This window comes from Astatotilapia calliptera, chromosome 11 (assembly GCF_964374335.1).
Source record: "Astatotilapia calliptera chromosome 11, fAstCal68.1, whole genome shotgun sequence".
Classification (NCBI taxonomy): domain Eukaryota; kingdom Metazoa; phylum Chordata; class Actinopteri; order Cichliformes; family Cichlidae; genus Astatotilapia; species Astatotilapia calliptera.
In genome coordinates, this window is record NC_137432.1 from 20641304 (window position 1) to 20666686 (window position 25383).

Below are 25383 nucleotides of genomic sequence, written 5' to 3' on the forward strand. Positions count from 1 at the left end.
TTTATTTCTTAACTTCCAGTGTCTACATCATTTTACAAAATACAAATATGTATCTGACTATTTGCTTTGTTGACAATATACAGCATGAAAAATAGTCATACAGCTTTGACACACACCTAAAGTTGGAGCATTAAGGTAGGACTTTTTGGAATGGGTTACAGTTGAAGTCATACATTTTAATGAATGACAAAGGATGTTGCAGTTGCAAATCCCTTCAGTTTGCCAGCAGGAGGCTCCAGAAATGGAATTAGCAGTTTGTTTGTTTGTTTTTTAAACAATATGACTGTGTGGGTGTGTGAGCTTTCCTTTGTTTATTAGGAAATGTGCCATATACACAGCCAACAGTTTACAGATTTAGTGGAGATGGTGCAAGAAACTGGCTCACTTTGCAACAATTGTCAAACATGTGAATGTCATTCTTACAACCACAGCCTTTAGCATCAAATTTCTCATTCTTCATGTATATATGGGTCAAACCACAGCTGTACCAGGCCTGCAGCTTGTGTATGCTGCTTTTGAAATCAATCAAAAGTAAGTTTTGGGGCACATTTTCACATACCCCGCACATGACTGCTGCTTGAAGCATTTGTCTGATTTAGTCTGCCTTTTTCTCTAAAAAACAAAAAAGCCACTAATCATTATGTTTCTTTTGAGACTTGTTGTTATTGCATTTTTTTTTCAATTACACGTTTTATTTAAGAATATATAATAAATGGATTGTTGCAGGGAGTTTTAAGTGTACATTACTTGGATTGTACATATTTTCACCACTAGAGGGCTGTAGACACCAGTGTCACCTGGATGGGTGAGCTGGGAATTTGTATCGGTGTTTGCATACCAACGTATAGTGTGTCCTTTTTATTGTCTCTCAGAGAGGACTGTGTGATGTGTCAGCTTTGTTGTTCCTGCCAAGTCTGATCCTCCACTTTCTGTTGATGAGGTCACTGAACTTGTTCACCTGGTACAAAAAGTTGTCATGCTTAGAGATATCAAGTTAGTTTTTAAGTTTTGTACAATGCAAGATGGATGGGTGTAGGAGTAGTTTACATCAAATATTATGATGTGGCATAGAAGGGGGGGGGGGGGGGGGGAGAGCACACACCTCACATCTGTATAATTTAAGTCTAATTTAAGTGTATAATTAAAATCCTGCACCACTCAGTAACAGTGGTGAGTAAATATAGGTATTTATGATGGTATTAATATGCAATACAACAGCCTTAAACTGAAAATGATGATCAATACTTGCATGTTGCTATATGCCAGAAGTGGTGAGGGTCTGTCAAAGTGAAAATAGACGGCCCAAAACCTTTGAATCCACCCACGCTACGTGCCTGATCTAACGAGACCGCAAAAAAAACCACACTTCCCCTTTTTGTTTATTTTTATTTTACATGAAAAGAGAAATATCATATTAACAAAAGTGTAAGCATATCTGTGAAATCTGTTTCATGAACCTGACACCTGCAGTATATTTCCTGTATGTGGACTGAAGCTGGCATTTTCTAGTCAACCCAGATTAGGTGGTATTTTTTATGGGTAATACTAGTGTATTGCAAGTGTGGCAGGGCAACTCTTATTGCTAAGTCTGATCATAAAGCACTTTCAGTGTGTACTTGTTTTCGCTGTAGCCTACTACTAACCACACACTGGTGCAACTGAAGTAGCTTGAGTTAGACTATTATGTCATCAAGTGATTGCACTCTGTCCAGGCTGCTTTCATCATGATCAGCTATCACTATTCTCTCTTCGTTTGCTTGTAGGCTTGCATGCTTTCTGCTTATATCCTTGTGTTTGAGTTGCATACATCAGACCTTTGTGCCACAGTTGAACCAACCAAGACTAAAGGTTACATAATGTCCATCCACGTCCAGCCGTTATGGGCTACTGGTTGTGTAACACATTACAGCCCTGGACATAAGAAGAGTCATATTCATGAGTATTTGTAGACATGCATCCATTCTGAAAAGATTGCTTATTAAAGTCTGACGGGTTTCCCCTTGAGATAATTCCCTCTGGCCATCCTGTGTTTGGACAAAAGCCAAAGATTGTTATTGCTTGTTATTGCTACTGTGTGTGACCACTGGCCTCTCTCATGCATGTCCTTCCAAGGTTCATGGCTACAGACAGCTGCTATTATTAATAAAGCTATCATTTCGTACGATCCTCCATCCCTTGTTTACATCTACTATCTCCTCCCCTCAAAGCACGAAAAGATGCTGCTGGTTGTTTATCACAGCTCCAGTGTGGTATCGTCGTGCCTAAAACGAGGAGGCGAGGAGGAGGGGGCGGTAAAAGAAAAAAGAAAAAAAAGAAAAGAAAGAAAGAAAAAGAAAAGAGAAAACAGCTCGGCGCACTCGACAGCAGCCAATCAGCAGTCTGGTTTCTCTTCAGCATCTCAGAGGGACTGAACCATCGGGTAGTCTTGATCCCAGGCAACAGGGAGGAAAGATAGTTGAAGGCTCCTCGCTGCTTAATTATGATTTTGTGAAATTCGCGAGGAGCTGGAGGATTACGTCACCAGGTAATTAAAACGATTTGTCGTATTTACTTCATAAACAATAAAAGATACAAAAAACGTAGTTTGTTTTGACTACAAGGTAGACCTGCATGTTTTCACAACCTGGAAAAAATGATTGCCAGCCTACACTGATTCATTTGCGGGTCTTTTTTTTTGCAAGTTTCTGCATGTATTTCCTTTTTATTTAGAATTTCCTGTAAAAGGATTTATTTTGACACTGCTCGATTCGCGCATACCTGGGCTGTACCTAATGTTCCGGACAGGCAGACTCGCAAGGGCTGACAATAACAAACGGATCACGTGGACGTGTGAATCTGGCGTTTGCAAGTTTATGTAACACGTTTCGCTCAATAAACGCACTCGGACTCTGTGGTTTAAGCAGCAGCTGCAGCCATGTCCACTGATATAAACAAGAGCTTTCTCCCCTCATCCGTTTATCCTTTGAACGCAATGAGAGCGAGAGTGGAAGCTCCTTTAATAAGCACCATTAATGGTTGGAAAAAAAAGGGGGGGGGGGGGGGCTGCTGGGCTACGAGTAGGTAGTTACATAATTAGGCACGGGAAGAAAAAAAAGATCTGTGTCATAATCCGATGCTCAGCTCTGCTTAATTTCAAATTAATACAAGATAATCACATTAATATGTCCAATTGCGACTGTCTGTGGTGGTATTAGGTTGTGGTTTTGAAGGAGCCATTAGTGCATTATTTTGGAAGCAGTGTCACTAAAGCACTGCGCGAACACAATATGTTTAATTCCTCTCATCTAATGGCGCTGCTGCCATTGGTTGAATTAGGTATGGCTGAGAGGAAGACAGTCACTGAGTTTGTCCTAGATTTCACTGTGTAGGTTTTTTATTGCACTCGACCAGGAGCCTTTGGGTTCTGTCGCAAACAATTAATCTCACGGTGTAAATCATCTTATTTTGTTTGTGATGACTCAAATTTAGGTCAGATATGCAAAGTCAGTGGGGTTTTTTAGACAGTGAATACAAATCAAACGGGAGGATAGCTGGCATTGGTGTGCTCTGCTATATTTTTATGTTTCAGCTGAGACATTTGGTTGCATTTCCACGAAATTAAAAGACTCTAAAATGAAAAGTTATACAACACAGTCTACCCTCCCAAAAATCTTTAACCGTACTCCCTTCAGAATGCATTTTGTTGCTGGCTCAACAGGCCTTTCTCCCCATGAGCCATGTCAGGGACGCTTCTGCTGTCTCTGGCATCATGTATCCTGCTCCAATGTGCAGCTGCATAAGGATCCCTGGGCTTTGTTATTACCTCCATTTGCTGCTGCCAACAATAACCACTGCGTCGTGTTTTAAACATCTTATTTTTCTACAGCGTAATGCTTGCCAAGATCTCTGGCTCACAGAGCTGTTCAAGTGTTTGGGGAGGCGAGGAATGACAGAGACAGCGTGGTGGTGACCTCAGACCTGGGCTGTGGCATGCTAATGTCGTGTCCTCTCTCCTTGTGTGGAGAGTGAGGACTGGGGACTGAACAGACCGGGATATATTTAAGGGGCTGTATTGAACTTTTTTGAAGAAACATGGGGTTGTTAGAACTAAACAAGCGACTTGAGCGCAGGGTGAAGCCCTGAGCAGACACCGGGGTGGTAACAGTTGACTGACATGGTCACATTCCAGAGCAGCTGCCTGGAAAGGATAGGTGATCTAGATAGAAAGCAGATGGGATCCCTCCATCCCCACTCACCATGATGGCATGATGAAGCAGTAGGTTACAGACACTGTCTTTTCTCTCTCTCTCTCTCTCACTCTGACAACAGTGTCATCATTTTGTGACTTAAACACCATCTGCCAAACTAACAGATTAACACCAAATTTTTCTCCCTCTTTTTTTTTCTTTTTTATCGCCTGCATGTTGTCTGCTGTCTGATCTGCTCCCCTAAGAATGAATAGAATGTTCCACTCGTGGCAATGTATTGTTGCTATGAATAGACGCAGTTCAAAATGGGTCGATTTATAGTTAAAGCACTCATCTGTGCAGCGTATTGCCAGAAGGAGAGTGTATGTAAGCATGCTGTCATCCAGTAACAGATTTGTCTCTGGAGATCTGCCCTTAACCAAACGGCTTCTCATTTGTATGTGGCAAAGTGGGACAAAAAAAAAGTGGCACAAGGCAAATTTGATCTGTAATGGTAATGTTTGTCTATTTTTTCTGTATCGGGCCAAATCCAAGAAAAGGCAATGAAACAAAGACTTTCAGAGGGCCACATTTCAGTTCATCTCAGTGTGTGTTGTGCCTTATCCCAATGAACTCTGTGCAGTGTTAATTTTATGTATCATTTGAGGAGGCTTGTTGTACTGAGTACTTGGGCACTTAACACTGCTGACAATAAATTCAAGGAGGACGGTGAAAGGATTCCTTTGTTTCTGTTAGATTTAGTTGCTCTCATTAAAGCACAAAGGAAAACACAGTGAGCAGCTAGTGTACTGAAAGGATGTGGATCTCCACAGAGAGTGAGGTATATAATCACAGTACCTCAGTGTCGCTGCTACAGGAAGCAATTGCAGAATTGCTTAGAGTATTATGAATTTTATGTAGATTATGTTATGTCAGTTATTAATTGTATATGGCATTGCAATATAGATAGTAAAAATCTTGTTTCAAAAAGAAATTTTGATAATCAGCAATTCCTTTAAGGACTTTTTCAAGCTTTTATTTGTTTATTTATTTAATTTTGGAGCGAACATCTTTTATAAAGTCAATATTTTTAGGCTCTAGGAAACAGTGGTGGATATTTATAGACTATCGCCCCTAACCGGTCACGGCAGGTGGCTGCCCCTCCCTGAGCCTGGTTCTGCTGGAGGTTTCGTCCTGTTAAAAGGGAGCTTTTCCTTCCCACTGTTGCCAACTACTTGCTCATAGACAGTTGTTTGATGTTGAGGTTTTCTGTGTATTATTGAGTCTTTACTTTACAATCTAACAACAAAGATAAATTCAAATTAAATGTTGAAGAGATTATATAGCTATTATAATCAGTATTTATACTACTATTTAGTTGCATGCCTACATGAAGTTATATTAGTTCCATGAAGAGGAACATCATTGATTTGTTACTGTGATGGGCTGCCCAATCTTGAAGAATCCATCTCAACTCATTGAATTAGCTATTATTCAAATAGTTAAATTCAGATTTTAGGTTATCTGAGTCACAGATATGCTGAAAAATGTTTTCAGCTCCAGCATGTTTTCAGTTTTAATGCTACCTTCATAAACACATACCTGGTTTGTGAGCTTTGATATGTTCTTTTTCTAAAACTTTGTTGCCTATTTTCTGTTTGATATAATCAAAGAACCCGTTGTCTAGGTGATTGTGGGCAGCGTTGTCCTGTTTTCATGTTTCATTCTAAAAAACAGTTTTAACCTGATTTCAGCATGGTTTAAAAGGTTCTTACTGTCATGGTCCTGGGTCAGTGACCCAGCGCTTTTAGTTTGTATTCACTTTCTAGTTGATGATGATGATGGTTTGAGTTCTATGTGTTATATTCAGTCTGCCTTTGAGTCTGCGTCTGTGCCTCTGTCTATGATGTCACCCCATCTGTTTGTGAATCTGTCTGTTTAGTTCAATGTCTTGTCTGGTTCCATGTGTCTAGGGTTTCCTGTTTTACTTTGTAGGTCTGCCTCGTTATGCCCATTAGTTCCAGCTGTGTCCCCTCCTGTGTGCCATTTCCTGATTACCTGGTGTGTGTATTTATAGTTGGTGTCTGCCTGTGCTCCTGGTGGCGTCGTCTGCGTTTCTCTGTGAATCTCTCGTGTAGTCTGCTCTGTTCCATGTTTCTTCGTGTCTCTCTGCCCCTCGCCTCGTGTCCTCCATTTTGCATTAGTTTTCCCAGTTTAGGTTTATGTTCGGTTCTGTCCACACCTTGGTTTTCTGCACTGTAAATAAAACCCACTTGCACCTCCGCCATTGTCTGCTATTGGATCCTCCTTTCTCACCCTCCACACGACTGCCGCCCCAGCCGTGACACTTACTTCCCCTTCTAGACATTTTAATGCCTAAAAACTTCAAAGCTGGTATGTCCTGACAGCTCTTGATCTGACTCTCCTTCTGCAATTTTAAGTAAAATCCCATTCCACCTCACCCTGGCCTCTCCTTCCTGAAGTATGGACACAGGTTGAAAATGTGAGGTAGTAAGTCTTAAGTCTTAAGGAGTAAAATTACAATCCATTTCTGAAATTCAATTAAATCAAAGTTAAGACTCTTAAATTGAAGATACAATTTGATTATGAGCAGTAAAATCATGATAACTTAAAAAATAAAATAAAATAAAATAAAATAGCACTCAGCATTTCCACCACATCCCAACAGTGCTCTGTTGGAGTGTGGAGGTCATTTGAGTACAGCAAACTCATTGTCACGTTCAAGAAACCAAGTTGAACTTTCTGATATGTCACAAAGTTCAAATCTGTGGTCTCTAAATGATACTCACTTGATACTAAGAATCCCAAAGTGTGCCAAGGAAATATCACTTTCCACTAAAACTACCACCAGCTTCATTTGTTAATAAAAGGCAGGATGGATCCATGTTTTCATGGTGTTTATTCAAAATTCTGACCCAACCGTCTAAATGGTGTAACAAAATCTGAGGCTCATCAGACCAGGAAACATTTTGCAATCTCATATTATTACATTTTCATGAGCTCATGAGAACTGTACCTCAGTTTCCTGTTCCTAGCTGACAGGTGTTGCACCTGGTGTGGTGTTCTGCTGCTATAGTTCCTCTGCTTCAAGTTTCAGCTTGTTGTGTGTTTAGATGATGACACTATTCTGAATGTCTGGGTTGTAACCAAGGAATTATTGAACTATTTCTGTCAGCTCACACTAGTCTGGCCATTCTCCTCTCAATATAACCTGACTGATGTCAGGCAATTTCAGCCGATGCTTACTGGATATTTCCTCTTTTTCAGACCTTTCTCTGTAAACCTCAGAGATGGCTGTGTGGGAAATCCCAGCAGATCAGCAGTTTCTGAAATACAGAGATCACCTGATCTGGAACCAACAACCATGCCATGTTCAAAGTGACTTAAATCCCTCCTTTTCCCCATTCTGATGCTGGTATTGATATTCAGCACATCTTCTTGATCATGTCTAAAAATGCACAAATATTTATATAGGTGATATAGGTGGTAAATACATTACTTCAGTAAAAATGGTAATGATTTTCTGTTCTCCTTAATGGTGACGAACTTTATTGGTAATCCATTGAGACTTCAGCAACCTCAATAACTCAGTCTCAATTGTCTTGGCTGGAGATCTCGATGACATATGACTACAGAAGCCCCTGCCATCAATAGTGGTACTCTGCGATGTCACCGTGTGCATGCGTGAAGAAATGGCATGGGTCAGACAGAGAAGCCACTTGCCTTGGACAATGGGTTCCCAGTGTCTATAGCTGTGAATGCTATTATTCAGACACATTAATAATCTCTTTTTCCTCACAAAGATTCAACATTCTGAATATAATGGCTTTATGCAGTGTCAATCTTTTAACTTTGGTACGTATTCAAGCATCGACCGTCCTTAGCTAGGCCCTGTTTGTGATTGTTAGCTACAGGATTGTGGAAACAAAGCCCTTCATATTGCCACTGCCACTGGGGGAGCGTAAAAGCACTTCATTGGTGACTCGAGGGAGCTGCTTAAACTTTGTTAGCCAGAGCAGACGGTTCGAACCGCAGGACGCAGCATCCCGCTCTGGTTTGGTTCTCGTTTGTATCTTTTTAAAACCGACGTGAGTACAACTTCTGGCAAATTGTTGTAGAGAGTTTGTTTGGGTGTACTTTGCAGTGGCAGCACTGTTTCTTTAAGGATGCTGAGCTGAGTATGGGAACAGCTGAAAGGTGAGCAGAAATGCATCATCCAAACATAATGCAGGGTTTTGTTATATTTATAGAATGAAAAAAAAAAGCTTTTACTGGCTTTTTTCTTTTTGTCACTCCTTTGTATGTTTATGTAAAGCTGACTTGAGAAGAAGAATTTGCTTCTGTGGCTGCAAATCTGACCGATGTGTTAGGAGAGACTGAATGAAGTGACAGTGGAAAGATGTGTGTCCTCACAGACTGTAGAAAGCAGAAATAAATTTGTTTTTACTGATTATAAGAAGGATTTTGACCTTGTATTAGTAGTATGAGCACCACTTTCAGTTTTTATGCTGCTGGGTTAATTGGTTTAATTAAATTTCTCTCCCTCTTACCCCTCCCTGACACTCACATCTGTACACACCCATAACATTAACCACTTTCATTCTGATCTCTCCCACAGCACAAAGAGAAAAGAAAAGTTGGCTAATCAAGACACTGCACAGAGGGAACCAAATTCCTGCACAAACATGGCAGACCAGAAGTAAGTCGTTTTAGCTGTAGTATATGACACTACAAGTGCTTCCAGTCCACAGTTTTGTGTGTGGGGTGTGTGTGCGTGTTTTATACACTCCTGTTTCTTGATTTGTGTGACACTGAATTCCAGAGATCTATTTATAACTCTCACTTCTCTACCAGAACCGTGATGTCTGCCCATTCACAGGCAGTGTGAGCACTTTTTTTAAACTGCACTTTATCTTAGAACAGATTTATTTTTCCAGAAAATCCTCCTCTTCCTTTCTGGTATCCATGTTTAGGCTGTACGTTTCTTTCCTCTCTTATCCGATGATTGTGATCAAATCCATGAGCTTTTCTTGTAAATGGAAAATATTACAGGGAATTATTTATGTTTCTTGATGCACAGCCAAAACCTCACATGCTGCAGGGGCTGCTTTTCCCAACTCACTTAATTTCTTATTCTTTTACAGACCTCCTCTGTTGTGACTATTCACAAGTCTGCTTAGAAAAGAATAACTTCAGTGCATGTACACTTGGTCTCAGTAGCAGTAAACTTCCTTTTATACTTCTGACATCACATGGATAACCCGATTATTTGCTATTTTACCTTCCAGAGACAACATAGACGATTTTAAAGTCCAGACAGCTAAGCACCCTAATATGACTTCGGCCCCATTACGGCCGCATAGTGAACACTCTAAAGACCGGGCATCCAAGAGGCTTTCGACCGAGTCCAATGGGACTAGCGACGGTGGTGTCGGGTCATCTACACCGGTGGAGATTACTGCTTTGGAAGAATCATTTCGACGCTTCGCCATCCACGGCGACACTCGTGCAACCGGCAAGGAGATGCACGGCAAGAACTGGTCCAAGCTCTGCAAGGACTGCGGCGTGATCGACGGCAAGAACATCACCCTCACTGACGTGGACATCGTCTTCAGCAAAGTCAAGTAAGAAAGACACCGACATTATTGCACACTAAGGATACAATTTCAGTTTGGATTAGTAGAAAGTCTTTTCCATCATATTTGGGTTTTACCTTCCAATTTGCAATTGATTGTTTAAATCACTTAGCTGTTGTGTTGCGACAGAAGCGCATATTTTATTTATTGCATTTGTCATTTTGTAGATGATTGTTGGTAGAGAATTGCAAACATTTAGAATTGTGGTTCAAAGAACATAAAACTGAAAACTATTTCGTTTCTGTTTCAGAACATTTCAAAGAACTAAATTAATGTTTTTAGCAGGTATCAACCTTATTGTACAGTAACTATGAACACATGAAGGGCATCTAGCTATTATTAAACTAAACTTTAGTCATTAATAAGTAAGTCAGTCACGATCATCAGTTTATAAAGCCATCAAAATATCATAAACAAATCCAAGGCTCGGTTTAGCAGTTTCTGAATTTCATGTTCTGTTTCAGAACATGCTGTTCTTTCTTTTATTAAGGAGACTTGTAGTATTCGGTTGGTCAAAAACAGCAGCTAGAACAAAATGCCAGGATGGCTCATCTTATATTTCCTCAGGCTGGGCTGATTCACCCTTTACTGTGACCTCAATATTATTTCGCCATGGGAGTGAAAAAAAAAAAAGTCTTCTGCACAGCTGTGCCCATGTTTACCAAATGCACCGAAAATCCGGATGCTGTCTAGGCTGGTAACACTTTTAAGGTGAGCGTACATGTGATCCACGCCACATTAAAAATGAATATTGTTCCAGTGTTGTTCACACACAATACGGGACTTGTGTGCAGTAGCACAGAGTAAAGCTGATGTAAGGAGCGGGGTTTTTACAGCATTGGTTTGTGCGACCGTGCGCATGGTTATTTTGGAGTTTTCATTCATATACAGAGAGGCTTTGAACTTGTTTCATCCTGGTTGAATGATCTGAATAAGGATTATTACGCAAGACGGCACCAGAATTGCGGAGTACGGCTGGGAGCCACACTTCATTGTGTCTACAAGAATGGAGAGAAAAAAGATCTACTCGGGAATCTCACGTTGATTTAGCAGATTTTCCATCTTCTACCTGCATATAGTCCAATCTAAGTCATTTTTCATATACATTTACTGGAAGAGATTCCAAGATTATACAGAAATAGATTGTTAAACACATGGATGGATATTGAAATGCACCTATCGCTCTCTTAGTCTGTCCACTTCACAAAGTTGTCTAAAGATGGAAATGGGAGGGTGGAAAAAATGGGTAATCCTGTCCGATTTCAGGTAGACTTAGTCCAAAACAATATTTTCTTTGAGCACGAGCACAGCAGCGAGAATAATGGCGAATCAGTCATAATACATTCAATGCATTTAAGAGTTTTAAGAGCATTAATAAAATATTCCTTCCTATTTCAGCTGTCTGTTTATACAACAAACAGAAGAATCATTTTTCTGAGCCAACCACATCGACACCTTTGCTGCTGGCATGGCAATTTGTGTTTACATTTACAAATATTTTTCTGGACAGAATGAACTTAGACTGTGAGTCTTGTTTACATCCAGCTCTACTTGTGAGCAGTATTTTGAAGTGTGCAAATAATATGATGGCCCAAATTTTAAGGAACAAAGTATGCCCAATGGCTTTTTGCACATTTTTCTTACCAGTAATTCTGTGTAGTCTCATTAGGTCTCTGGATATGTGTGTGTTTGGTGTGTGAATTTACAGGTGCCGTCATCTGATTCCCTCGGGTTCTAATCCCAGGTGGTGCAGCAGGCAATTCTTTCAAGACTCACAGCTCTGGAGTGTGATCCAGAAAATATTACTGTAAAATGTGAAAAAAAAAACCCACACATGTGGTGTTTGTATACCTAGCCGTCACCGACAGTATAAACAGAGATACAGTTCTGGGGGAAGGGCCCTTTTTCATGTAGTTTCTGACTCCAGGCACAGCTGAGTGGGGGAGGGCTGGCATTGCAAGAGATGCAGATCATCACTTTCCTTTTAATCAGTGTTGGAGAATGCATGCAAAAAAATTAAAGATCTTAATGAGGACTGGCAAATTACAGCATGGCCCAGTGACTCATTATTTATTCTGGATATGGAGGTCTGCTGCACCACATTAGGTCTCTGCTATGCTATGTGCCTGCTTGGAACCAGAATGCTACAACATAATCTGAGATAGATTCATTAATTTGTAACGACATCTTATTTCCAGGGCTTTGGTTGTATTTCCCATAGCCTGTATATAAAAGATGGGTATAGCCACCAAGTCAGAGAGTAGTTTCTAAATGTTTTGAGGCCTCGATCATTCTTGCACCATGTTTTTTGTTTTTTTAAAGCAAGGGATGGGACTATATTGGGATAAAGTTTGTAGTATTTTTATGTTTGTGTAGATACTAAACTAAGAGTGAAGAATTTTGCGGATGCAACTCACGCAGATGTGTGTAGTCCTTAAAAAACCCCACCGGCACATAGCTTGATGTGCTATGTGTAGATCAAATACTGATTGACTGAAAAGTAGGTCTGAACATGAAAGATAGTGAAAGCAGCTTTTTGTTTTTAGGCCTTTTTGTCTTTATTAGATGAAGAGATGAGATGAAGTGGGGAGAGAGAAGCAAGCGCTTCGTGTTGGAGTCGAACCTGGGCTACTGCATTTAGCCCTGCAGCATATGGTTGCTTGTACCTAAAAAGGGGTTCATCACAAAGAGGTAGAAGCATTAAAAAAGTCTTTGTTTCCAAAGACTCTATTCAAAAGGCTAACATAGCTACCGTGACATCATCCATAGGCATCTGATAAGCCTTGAGATAAGTGGTTCTCATTTTCATAAAAGAGGATGTGAGGTGCAGTTCTGACTGTGAAACTGCTCATGCATTTCCTAACAACTTGTCAGTCGCAATTCATTAGCCAATGTACATGCCACCGATAACCCTCCCTTTTGGTACATAGTATAACCAAGAATTACAAAACAGACTTAATTTTTATCAAGTGGCTCAGACCATAAACCCAGCAGGGAAGTATTTATAGAGATCAAGTCAGAGAGCCATTTTTCGCATAGGACTGGAAGTCTTTTTGCAACCACAGCTATCGCCATGTGGTGTCCTTCAGATAAGAATGCAGGTTTAAGGCAACTTACATTGGTTGCATTGTGCAAGCATTGGTTTATAACAAACAGACAGTTGTTATAAAGGGAGACTTGGCTATAGAGTTAAAAACTGCGTTTTCACAAGTCTGTAACCACAGTTAGCCAGTTTGGCATTTTCACACTGAAGCCTGAGGGGTTTGACTTACTGTTGGAGCCAGCCTCAAGTGGCCTTTACAAAAAAATTGGCGCAGATGTTGAATTCATGTTTCATCCCTGGAAGTCACTGCTTGGTTTCCTTATTAGTGAATGTGATCATGGGTAATACATTCAGTCCATATGCATCATATATTCCAAATGGCTGATATATGTCAACAGACAGCAGGTCAACTATCAGTGTCCCTGCCAAAAATAAGTTATAATGACCCTCTGACTTCTGTCCTTTTCAACCTCATGACAGCCTCGTTAGTTTCTCATCTTCTGTTTATTTGCACAGATTAGCCTTTTGTATTCTGTGAGGAACTGAACCGGTCAGTGTGGGGAGGTCTGCAGAGAGGAGAAACAGCTATGTTCCTTGCACAGGAATGGCAGTTTAAAAGTCCAGTTTCCCCTCTGACAATAGACAGCATGGAACATACTCGGGGGGGAATGAAGCTCCCAAATGTTCAACACTGATGGATTGCCCAAACAAAACCAGTCACTGAACAAGTGAAATTAATAATAAACCAAAACATCTCTGTTTACTGTAGCTTGTTTCTATGGCAGCAGGTTGCCAGGGGAGACTGTGTGCTTTATAGGCTGTTGTTTAGGTGTTTAAGTTTATCACCACAGTGATAGCAGTTTGTGTTTGTGTTGCTATGAACTTTTCACATGGAAGTTAAAAATGGCAAATGGCCATTTAAACAAGTGGAGCAATTTGAGATGGAGAAAAATTGACGTGATGCAGGATTTTCAGTTCATTCAAGCGGTTTGATCCTCAGATAAACGAGAAGTCAACACCCTTCCAGATACATGGCTGAACTTAGCAGACAGCTACAGTCAAACACATTTGGGTCTAAGTGCGTGAGCCGAACACATTATGATGGATGATTTTAAGAGACGGCCTCAAATGCGAGCTACACTCTGTGGAGTTGCTAAGGCGACACATAAGTACTGAGACACACTGGGAGACGTGAAAGTTTTCCCATTGTTTATCTCAATAGGATACCATCTCCATGCTGTCTTACATCTGCCACATTAAAGTGATCACACATGGCTGAGTGTAGACTGTGGACTGTCATCTTAACCTCAAACTGCTCTGAAACACATTAGTACTTGGTACTATGGAGGACCTAAATTCTCAAAAAAGTCAATAAGAAAATGACCATGCACCAGGAAAAATAAGTCAATGTAAGTATTTGTTTAAAAAAATTCATTTAAAAGTTTTATTTTTTCATTCATCTGCTTTTATATTAATTTCCCAATTAGCTTACTTTCTTGTTTAACACTACAGGCTATTTTCAGCTAGACTGGCTCATTTCACCTGACTTGTAACCATTTCTGTTGCAAGTCTTTGAATGACCAACCAAAAGGACCAAAGGTGAATCAACAACACTGTGACTGATAGCTCCTTTATTACCATACTGAAGCAAAATATGCCAAGGGGAATAGCAAAATAAAATAATGAATAAATGGGAAAATGCAAAACTAAAATACTACAGGTATTTTAGCCCTAGCAGGTCTTAACTGAGGTAAAAAAAATACAGCCTCAAATGAACTATAAAACATGACATATCTCATCGTGTCATTATTTATTTAAGAAAGGGCCAGGATGGATGCAAGTGTTTGAAACTACACCCTCCCTGCTTTCATAAGAATTAAAAGAGTAAGGTGCTGGTAATCAAATGCACTTGATAACAGATCATGAGCAAGTATGACCACCTCCATAAAAGCAGAAGTTTGTTGTTCTGGTGCATTCAAATGTGTTACCACAATGCCAAGGAATGCACAGCTTAGGTTTGTAAAAATGGATCTGGACAAACTGTCTGGACCTTTGGATAGATGAAACCAAGGTGGAAATCTTTGGCCGTAATTCACAGCGCCAAACTAAACACAGCACATCAGCACAAATACCTCATACCACTTGCTACCATACTTTTAGATGGGTTTGACTTTGGGCTTAATTTTTCAGTTGTCGGCTCTGTGGCACTGTGCAGTCAGTGAGTGGACCATGAAATCATCTGTAAAATAAACTAATCTAGAGGTAAATGTGCAGCCATCTGTCTGACAGCTAAAGTTTAGCAGAAACTAGGTCATGCAAAGGGACAATGTTCCTAACCACACTAGCAAATCTACAAGAGACTGGCTGAAAAAGTCAAATGCCAGACTTTCAACCCAATTGAAATGTTGTGGTGGGACCTTGAGAGAGCTGTACATAAACAAATGCCCGCAAACCTCAATGAACTGAAGCAACATTGTCAAGATAAGTTCCTTCACAATGATTTGAGAGACTGATAAGGTCACACAGAAAAACGATTACTTCAAATTGCTTTTCCTAAAGGTGGTTTTACAAGATATTGAAGCCTGGGGTGTGTACTTGCTTGCTTTGATGTTTTGGCTTAGGTTTTGTTAATTCAATAATGATTTGGTGTAATACATCATGTATTGCTGTAAATCTTCAGTGTATTTAGGGTATTTACCTAATTTTAAGGCCTGGTAAGGACTAGATCATCTTTTTCCTATGACTATACTTTTCGGGGTTAGGTAATATACTATAAAGGTGTTGAAACTCCTACTTAAATGTCCATTCTTTCCTCCTATATTACAGGAAGAAATCCAGTCGCACCATCATATTCGATGAGTTCAAGGTTGCGCTTGGAGAGCTGGCCAGGAAGAAGTATAAAGACAAGACTGGAGAGGAGGCTGAGGCAGAGGTGTTCCAGCTGATCGAGGGGAAGTCACCGGTCATTTCAGGAGTCACAGTAAGATTCGATCGGAAAGTTTCACAAGTTTCACAACACGTCTCCTTTTTCAGCAGTAAAAACTCAAACTTTCTTTGTGAACTTCTTCACAGAGAGCCGTCGCTTCCCCAACAGTCAGTCGTCTTACAGACACCACCAAGTTTACAGGGTCGCACAAGGAGCGTTTTGACGAAACCGGCCGCGGGAAGGGTAAGGCGGGACGAGTAGACATAGTTGACACTTCTGGATACGTTTCGGGATACAAGCATCAAGGGTCGTATGAAAAGAAGGTGACCAAACCCACTGCGGGCAGACCCGTGTGAGGGCGAAGACAAGGAAATAAACATTTGATCAACTACTAGGATGATTTTCTATTAAACGATTACTCATAGAAAGCACAAAAGCATAGGATTTCATATTTTTTCCCCATCCATCTATTTTATGTGTGAGTGTGTGTGTGTGAGAGCGAGCAAGCGAGAGAGGTGTTTTTGAGTTCCTCTCTTCGTGAAGTGTGAGAACTGGAAAACTGTTTACATCTATTTTTACAAATTCATCACCAGCTGGTACATTCCTGTCTGATAGCAAGTTACTGCCAAACACTGAAGAGAACAAATGAGAGAAACTGCTTTGCTATGACTATTTAGGCTTTGTTGTTATGATAGGGCCTTGTATTTATTGAGCACAATGAGCAACATGCCAAGAAAAACAAAAGTGGGACAACAGTTTGGTGAATATACATTTGCACTTTTTAATAGAAACATTTGTTCCCATGTTTAGCTGATTACACGGTTTAGCTTGTTTTGCCATTTCAAAGATAATTGGCACAGGTTTTTGACAGAGATCATTGATTTTTCTCTTTCGAAACCTTAAATTCATTCAGATTTCAGCGTTGTCTGTTCGCCATCTGCACTTAGTAACTGTTTCGTCTTCATGAAATCTGCTGTTTGTTATTTTATGAGCTCACACTTGTCTTTTCAGTAATCTGCCTTTAGTTCGAACCAAGAAAATCGTTTTTTGGGGAGATTTTTTTGTGAAAGTTAGTCACCCCTCTCAGACTAAATATTTGTGACCTTTATCATACCTTCTTGCTTTTGTAAATACATATAAAAACAAAAGCTCTCCCATGCAGAATTTAACGAGCTTACTTAAAGCTCTTACACAAAACCTAAAAGGACTTCCCTGTTTTTTCCCTCTTAGTCTTTATCTAGCTTTATCATACCATATTTTATTTAATTATACACAAACTGTTTTGCTAACATGCATTTTAAGTAATAAATTGGTAAAGAGAAAGCTCTAGCCACAGATGAGATGAGCCTAACTGTACAAGATTGTATTTTTAACATTTTACTTCCTGATCAGATTTCTATACAGTAGTTCTAATATATTTGTGGTAAGATTGTGTATATTCTAAAAAGGTTAAAGCCACATTAATTTAAGACACTGGCTTCAAGTTTTATTTTCTATTTGTATTATGTATTGCTGTACTTTGTGCATGTTATGTATATTGCATTTGATTCAGCAGCATATAGATGACGGTAGGAGTCTGTCATATTATATTGGAACTGCTGTGCCTGGTGTAAGAAGAGACTACTGGGTGGACAACATTGTGTTGTTAAAAAAAAACATTAAGTAATGAAATTGTGAGACGACAAAATCTTGTATTGTTTGAAATCAATATGTATGAACCTGTACGTGTACAAAGTCAGCTAATGCTCTAATATTTGTTGATAAAAATCTCCTAATGCGCACAGTCATCCAAGGCACAGATTTAACTGAAGAAAAAACAAACAAACGCAGGGATTTTAATGTTTCCTTACACACTGTATCAGAAAAAGGGAAAATTGCAAACGAGTATTATACTTTTGTAGAATATTTTTCCAGCAGAATGACAGATTCATGTCACACACTACTTGTAGCCTCAGCTGATGAAGACTCGTGCATCAAGTGCAAAACTAGCAGCTATCAGTGTGTTTTTGTAGCTTGAGTATGATCCGTTTTCTGTGCTTAATGCCAAATACTGTGCACCTTTTAATGTGGAGACACAATATTGTCCTTTTTTCCTTCAAATAACTTGTAATGTACTATTATGCCCCAGTGCATGCAGTGTGTTTTCTGTTTGTTTTTTTGTTCTTGTTCTTTAGATCTCTTAAAGTGTGTTCATGATTTGTAGTGCATTATTGAAAATTAAAAAAAAAAAAAGAAACCATGCACGCACACCCTGGAACCTCTGCTGAGTAGGTTTTGGAGTGTCTGTTGAAACAGTAGTTATGTTCTTGCTTTCTTTTCTTTCTTTTTTTGTGGAGTTTACTCCCTACAAGTAGTACCAACCAACGATCTGTAACATTCATATAAAAAGAAAAAGAAGACATTCAGCTTGTGTAGCATCCAAACCTCTAACCTGGTTTGCCAGGGCTTGATTTAGTGTTAGCAAGAGGAAAGTGCATGTCTGCCTGCGCATCTCTCCAGCCCGAAGGCAGAGGTATAAATAAAGTCACAGTGCAGCTGGAATCTAGATGCATTCATTCCACTGCGGCGTGCAAAGCAGATGGAGACTGACCTACAAACAGAAAAAAAACTAAAAAAGGAGCCAAAAGAGAGACGATCCCGCCACAGATCCAGGAAATGCATTATGACCTTTTCACTAACACCCCCCCAGAAAATCATTTGTTAATACAACAGCCCTGTCACACACTCATACACAAAGCTTCCTGAATGAATTGCCTTTCCCCGTTACTGTTTACATCGAGTAAATGCAGCTTATGCACATTTTTTTAAATAATAGAAACATTTATAAAAAAGAATAAAATAAAAAAAGGTATAGCACTTACTACAATTTTGCAGTAATCTGCAGTAATTTTAAAAATAAAATAATTTAAGCAGTTTATATTTGCTGGCACATGCTAATATGACGGTCGGCATAGTCCTGCTTTGATATTTTTATCCTGGCATGCATCTCTTTGTTCAAATTCTGCATTAATGTTCCCCACTTCCCTTCAGCTCTGCTAACAAGCATTCATTTGTAGCCACCAGAGACCTGCAGAACACAAACACAGGCACATTTAAATCACAAAACCAGCCAACAAGGGGGTGAGTTGAGATTGAGATTACATCAGTTTACTCACACTGAGCATGTAGGTACAACAAAATCAACTGTCAGCACTAATACAGCATTATCTTCTTACCTGTGGCTTTCTTGCAGCATATCTGAAAGTTCTTTGACTTTCTCAGCTTCCTGCACTTTCTTCCTCAGCCCCTCGATCTCTTTCTTCAGTTCCTCTACTTCGGCCTGAGCTTCTAAACACAAACTGGGACACTTAGTAGGGAAAGCAGCATGTTCGCTTATGTCACAGTGGCAAGTACACCCACCTCTGATCTGAGACACATGTGAGCTTTTCATCATAGATTTCAGATAATGGCGTTCTAACTTGATGAGCTGCTTCTGCAGAGCAACGTTTTCCTCTAAAACGACCCTCAGCTGCTCGTTCAGTTTGCCCTGTGTTAGAGTGAACACTGTGAATAAAGTTTACTCTTATGGTTCTCTAAAGCTTGGTGTTGTGTTTGAGTGGTGGATCAACTCACCACCGCTCTCCGAGCTTCCTCCAGCTGAGCGGAGAGGTTGTGCACTTCAGTTTTGTGCTCTTCCTCTCGTGCTGCCGCTTGAAAGCGAAGTGCATCAGCTTCCCGCCGTAAGGTCCTGACCTCAGTTTCCCGACTGGAAATATCGCTTTCCATCATGGAGAGGATCTGGACTGCCTGAGCTGAGGCCAAAAATAGAGATGATAGGAAGACATTCGTTATCTCAGGCTTCTGTAATCAGATAGCGCATTCCTCAAAACCAAAAGTCCAAACTTACACAGGAAGTTGTTGTTTTGATGCAGTGACCTCTCCCCTGTCCAGTGTTTGTCCACGAGGTTGAGGAGCATCTCCAGGGGTTTCCTATAACTACCCTGGGAAGAGAGTTCAGAGATTCCATGAATAGATGTGCAAAGGAAAACCCTGCAGATGAATGAGGAATGATTCACAATGTCATTTGCAAATCAGTAAGAGGACCGAAATAGCTGCCAACCTTTTTTTTCTTCTCAGCTTGCCCAGGCTGGCTGGAGCTCCCATCTGTTTTGTTGAAGCTGGAGTAGGTTAGTCGTGGAGGATGCAAGATGGGGTTAAAAGGGTCAGACAGATTCAAACCAGGGCGTCGTGGACTGGGAGGCCGGATATTAATAAATGAGGAACTGTGACGGAGGCTTTCATCTGGTAAAAATTACAAAATGTGGAATGAATAAAGAAATCATAGCTCAGGGATTTTGTTAAACACAAATTTATTTCCTACCTGGATTTGGGGTAAAATGCCCTTTAGCTGGATGTCTGGTTTGTTTGGGAGAGTCCTTTTGCTTTGGGTTTCCATGAGCAGGTCTACGTTGCTCTATGTAGGGGCCAAAGGACACTTTTGGTCTTTCAGGCACTTTTATTGAGGTGCAGCTTTTTTGATGAGACAGATCTTTCATCTGTGACCCTTTGGACTCACTGTTATCTGACGAGTTACATGTGGCACACACACATAAAAAAAAATCCCAGTGATATTAATCGACCTTTGACAAGCACGTTGTGTTAAAAAAAACCCACAGGAAAAGAGTTATGTCGCCACCTAGTGGTGATTATACACACTGTCACACGTTGTTTTCATAATTGCTTACTGATAAGGATTTCTTACCTTCAAAGAAAGCTTTATTCTCATAATAATTCTTCTGCGATCTCAATTCTAATAAGATACTGACATAGAAAAAAACTGCACTCTCCTAAACTAGAAAAATAGGCTTACCAGTTTTAGTGAGTGGATACCTGAGGATGGATTTAGCAGTTTCCTAAAAATAAGAACAGAGCTACTTCATAATGAACTTTTATACTGTTAATGTTATTTAATCTGTAGTAACAATAAAAGCACCTGTTTGGGAGTTGAGCTCATCTGTTTTCTAAAATCTTCAGAAACTTTCTCTTTGAAACCTGAAACAGTGGATGGTTTGGATTTATCAGAAGTTAAAACAAAGAAACATGAATTAGTCAGGTTTGATTTTGATTTTTGGAGTTGGACATCTTACCATCGGCCTCCTTGTGAAATGACACAGAGACAGCTTCACTTTGCTCTCCATCATTTGTGGCAACAAAGTTCAGCTCAATATCACGAGTGTCGGTCAGGACAGAAAGGCTCTTGGTTAAGCGGTCAGTTAAAGCTGGTCTGCGATCACTGCTTCTGAAAAACCACAAATGAAACAGCAAATGGTGCCGCTCGAGCAACCGAGGTTGAGAAGACTCGTCTCGCTGCATTTTCATGTGCTCCACCAGCCCGAAGATGCATAAAACTGCAACAAATCTACTTATGATTCTGATTCATAAAACTGTCAATGTGGGCACACATTTCTGTTTCTTTTTTTCTGCCAATTCAACATATGTACCCACGAAACCTCATCATTAAAAATGAAAAGGATCACTTTATAGCAATGTTTTGTCAAGCCTTACTTAATCTCCTTACTATCATTTCTCGGTAGCTGCCTGTGTTGCTGGTCTGAAGAAATTCTTGTTTTATGAACAACAGCATACACTCAATGGACACTGTATTAGGTACACCTTTTCAACTGCTTGTTAATGTAAATATCGAATCAGCTGTTAACATGGCCACAACTCACTGGATTTATGGCTCGTGCTCAAATAAAGCTCAAATAATCTCAATCTGGTCGTGACAGTGACTTCAGTGTATTGAAATGGCCTCCACAACCACCAGATCTCAATCCAATAGAACATTTGTCGGATGCGGTGGAAATGAAGAGTCACATCATGGATGTGGAGCTGACAAATCTGCAGCAGCTGTGTGATGTTATCGTGTAATATGTCCCAAAATCTCTGAAGAATGTTTCCAGCACCTCGATTAATCTGTGCCATGAAGAATTAAGGCAGTTTTGAAGGCAAAAGGGGTCCAAATCAATACTGGTAAGGTGTAACTAATAAAGTGTCCATGAGTGTATAAGAGAAAAACAGTATTTTCAAAAATATATTACTTATAAATCTGGTATCAGATCTTTATTTGACTCTTTCATCAAACAGAATGAGCTGAAGCTCATTTACATTAAGGATTTTGTGTTCAGCATACCTTCGATCATCAATCAGATTCAAAGAGAAGCTCATCTGCTGAGGAAGAAGTTCAGAAGAGAACTGCATCAAGGCAGATTTACGCTCAGCATCTCTGACTGAACAGCTATCTGTAAATCAACGAGGAGAACTTATTATTTTAAAACCTGACATGAGATGAGCAAATTCTGGGCAACAAAACAACATCTTACCTAGCTTGCGCAGGGTGGGCATGGCATGCACCAAGTAAAGGCGGTACTGTGGATTATTTTTGGCCAGAGGGTTGAGCCTGAGGTCCAACTCTTTTAACGATGGCAGCTCAAACAGTACTTTCACTTCTTCAAGAGAAGGTATGCAGTTATAGTAGAGGATCAGCCTCTGTAGCATTTTTAAATGTTGCACACCCTGAGAACAAACCAATAGAACGGTTAAGATACAGACTCTGCAAATATTATTAGTCATGCAATATATTATATTACTTGATGTACAAAATATACAGTATTGGCCGATATCAGCATAAGAACATGCAGTTTTAGTGTTCAGGGTAATCTTAGGTGTGCTGCAATAGGCTTACATGGGATTTATACTTCAGTGGGTAATTTAAACACTAGCCACCATAACCCCCCCACGAAACCCTGCAGCTTCCCTAGAAATGTAACTACATGTTAGGCCAACACAGACTGCATCTAGTGTGATTAGCATGTTCAACGAGGACTCACAAATGTCTTCAAATTCCTAGAGGGAGATTGCTCAAACTATCAAATAGTTTATACACCACTACTGCACTTAATCATTTATAATTATTAAACTCTGACTCTTTCTTCAGTAGTAGTATAAATTGTGAATTCCATTTTTTTTTAAAAAAACAATCTAAAACTAACCTCAACTGAAACGAGTGCATTACAGGAGAGATCCAGAGATTTCAGACGGATAAAGTTACTCAGACCATTTCCCAGGTGTCTGATCTTCTCCTCATATGTCCCCGGAAGGCTCAATTTCCGCACGTCGCCTATTTAAACAAAATTAAAAAAAGTAATAACTTTAAGATGTTATGGTGATGTGGTCTGGAGCAGGAAGCATTTATTGCTACGCTAGCTCTCGTTAGCTTATCTACTGATGCTCTGGCCTGGCAGAGTATCTAGCTACAGTACTTTCCAACAGCAAATGTCTGATGTCCCTGTCTCACCCTTAAAGTTAGCTGCTGATTACTCCTACATAGTGTATATATTAGCTTGGATGTAAAGTTACCGAGACACGGGTGTTTTAGCCTTAATCTTTCACGTATCCACTGCTCTGTTAGTGTTGTCAAACACTTCGCCGCCATACTTTTCGAAGTTCTGCTGCCTTCATGGCCTGAAAAATAAATACCGTCTTTCCTGTTTCACTTTTGTTACTGGAGGTTTTATACAAACCGTAAGTAAGTAAGTAAGTAAGTAAGTAAGTAAGTAAGTAAAATTTTATTTATATAGCACATTTCTAGATAAAAGATCATTAACTACTACTTCTTGTTATTTGCTAAAGTTGTTAGACGTCAGTTTATTGAGAGTTTGAGTGTACATATTAAAATATAACTTTGAAAGTGCAGGTTAATATTTTTTAGTTCGACCAAACATATTCAGCTAATTAATGAGAGCTTTCAGATTTTTTGAAAACAAAATTGCATTGTTTCAGATATCTGTATAAAACACGGGCTCAAAAAAAGATGAGAAATAATCAAGTAATCCGTAAAGCATTTCAAACCTGGTGGTCATTTTGGTTAGAATAGTTGCAGGGTTTACGACTGGCCTTGAATGCACCATTTTGCGCCTGCGCATTGCCAAATCCTTGTTTGTCACGTGTCAAAACAAACGGCCGCTGTTCCTGGTACAATTGTGGTTCCTATCTAAAGTTTGGTGCTGATTGTTTTCTCTGTTTGTCAGTGAAATTTTTTAAATTTTGACACCGTCTCCAGTTTTAATAGCTAACTAAAAACACGCTGATTAAGACTGTAATTTTCCTGGTGTTCTCTAGCCGTGTCTCCCAGGATCAATGGCGTCCTATCTAACAGAGTGGGTCACGTCATGTTTCAACATAATTTTGACAGCCACTGCACTCCACTCCTCTTACAAACTATTTAAGGTGGGTATCACTCAATGTAGTATCTGTGTGTGGACATTTATTTGTAGTAAATGAGTCGTTTCTGCTTTTAATAAATGATAGTAAACTTAATATCCTTGGGTTTGGCCTTCTTTCCTCAGCTATTTCCCTTTATTTTAGTTTTCTTTTTCTTTTGCATCTAACTTTTAGCAGTAAACCGTAAATCTTTCACTTGACATTTGTGAATCTATCTATCCAGCCAGTATCAAACTTGGTCATTCTCTCTCTGCAGGTCCACAGAGCACCTTCAGTAGGCTTCTTTCTGCTTGGGATCTCTGCAGCAATTTCCCTCTTGCATCCCTCCAGCCCGTACCTAACCTCCCTGCAGAGAGAAGCAGAATGGGCTGCTGAGGTGCTGGCTCCAGTGTTGGTCTCCTTTGATTTCCTTTGGCTCAGTCAGGACCATAACACAGCACAGATTCTCCTCTGTGGTTCTTGCCTGCTGCTCGGACTCTCTGACTGGCTCTCAGCAGATACTCTCACAATTATGACTCGCTGTCTGGGCCTATCATCCCTCTCCTGCTGCCTGATGGTGTGTTTGTTTGCTGGTAATGCTTCAGGGGCCTTTGGGAGCATGGCCCTCAGCCTCCCCTTACTGCTGACTCAGAGGTTTGGAACAAAAACTTTTGCTCCTCTGCTTTTTCCAGCTGCTACAGAAGGACTGATGAAGTGGCTTTTAAAGGGGTCACTGTTTATAGGCTGTTGGGTATCAACTCTTGCTCTTGGCAAGTTTCTGTTTGATGTGACTGACCAAGCTGTCTATTTAAGTTCATAGAAATCTCTGGTATCTAGGACTGTGACAGATGTGACTGACAAACTAGAAAAATGCAGAAATCTAATATGCCTATTAATGTGTCAATATAATAAATAATAGCTCCAGTAATAGCTGGTTCAGCCTTCTCAAGGATTTGACATTTATCTTTTTCCTGCATCATCATGCAGCATTTTTATGGCTCATAATGAGCTTTTGGGGAGTAAATGAAACATGGCAGTAAGCATGTATGTAGTAAAGACAGTGAGTCTGTGTTACTTTATTTAAGTGAAATCTATGCACACTGCCTTTTGATAAAAACAAACATTATACTTGTGTAAATTAATCCCAAGTTAAAAGAACTGGTTAAAAAATCCTGTGTTGAAGGTAAGGGGGTTTGTTGTGGGCTTGTCTCATATCTCTACCTTTTGCCTCCTTGTCTCCTCTGACCTTTGTCTACCTGCTCTGTAAGACCCATACTGTTTCTATGTGTGTGATGATGTCTTATCCTCACCTCACTAGGAGAGGAATCAAGGATGTAAGAAATAAGTTTG

At 39.9% G+C, this 25383-nt stretch overlaps 2 protein-coding genes across 7 annotated transcripts; one reads left to right on the forward strand and one right to left on the reverse strand.

Moving 5' to 3' along the window:
* Positions 1 to 2250: 2250 nt before the first annotated feature.
* Positions 2251 to 16329, forward strand: tppp (tubulin polymerization promoting protein). Of its 3 annotated transcripts, none has more exons than XM_026184530.2 (5): positions 2251 to 2524; positions 8806 to 8886; positions 9476 to 9811; positions 15693 to 15846; positions 15939 to 16329. In XM_026184530.2, the coding sequence occupies exons 2-5, from the start codon at positions 8873 to 8875 to the stop codon at positions 16146 to 16148; spliced, it is 714 nt and encodes a 237-aa protein (XP_026040315.1). In that variant the 5' UTR covers positions 2251 to 2524; positions 8806 to 8872; the 3' UTR covers positions 16149 to 16329. The 3 variants fall into 3 exon arrangements, with proteins under 3 accessions (XP_026040315.1, XP_026040316.1, XP_026040314.1); XM_026184531.2 differs by lacking the exon at positions 2251 to 2524 and adding an exon at positions 8253 to 8275; XM_026184529.2 differs by lacking the exon at positions 2251 to 2524 and adding an exon at positions 8261 to 8384.
* Positions 16330 to 17598: 1269 nt separating this feature from the next.
* On the reverse strand, positions 17599 to 23326 carry cep72 (centrosomal protein 72). 4 transcript variants are annotated; one of them, XM_026184526.2, is made up of 14 exons: positions 23191 to 23326; positions 22824 to 22951; positions 22155 to 22347; positions 21965 to 22073; positions 20919 to 21067; positions 20765 to 20823; positions 20642 to 20684; positions 20153 to 20353; positions 19892 to 20073; positions 19679 to 19772; positions 19405 to 19583; positions 19192 to 19318; positions 19008 to 19119; positions 17599 to 18859 (listed from the first exon to the last, which is right to left on the reverse strand). In XM_026184526.2, exons 1-14 carry the CDS (start codon positions 23264 to 23266, stop codon positions 18799 to 18801), a joined length of 1713 nt encoding a protein of 570 aa, XP_026040311.1. In that variant the 5' UTR covers positions 23267 to 23326; the 3' UTR covers positions 17599 to 18798. The 4 variants fall into 4 exon arrangements, with proteins under 4 accessions (XP_026040311.1, XP_026040312.1, XP_026040310.1 ...); XM_026184527.2 differs by having other exon boundaries at positions 20153 to 20245; positions 20919 to 21070; XM_026184525.2 differs by having other exon boundaries at positions 20919 to 21070.
* Between the last annotated feature and the right edge of the window lie 2057 nt (positions 23327 to 25383).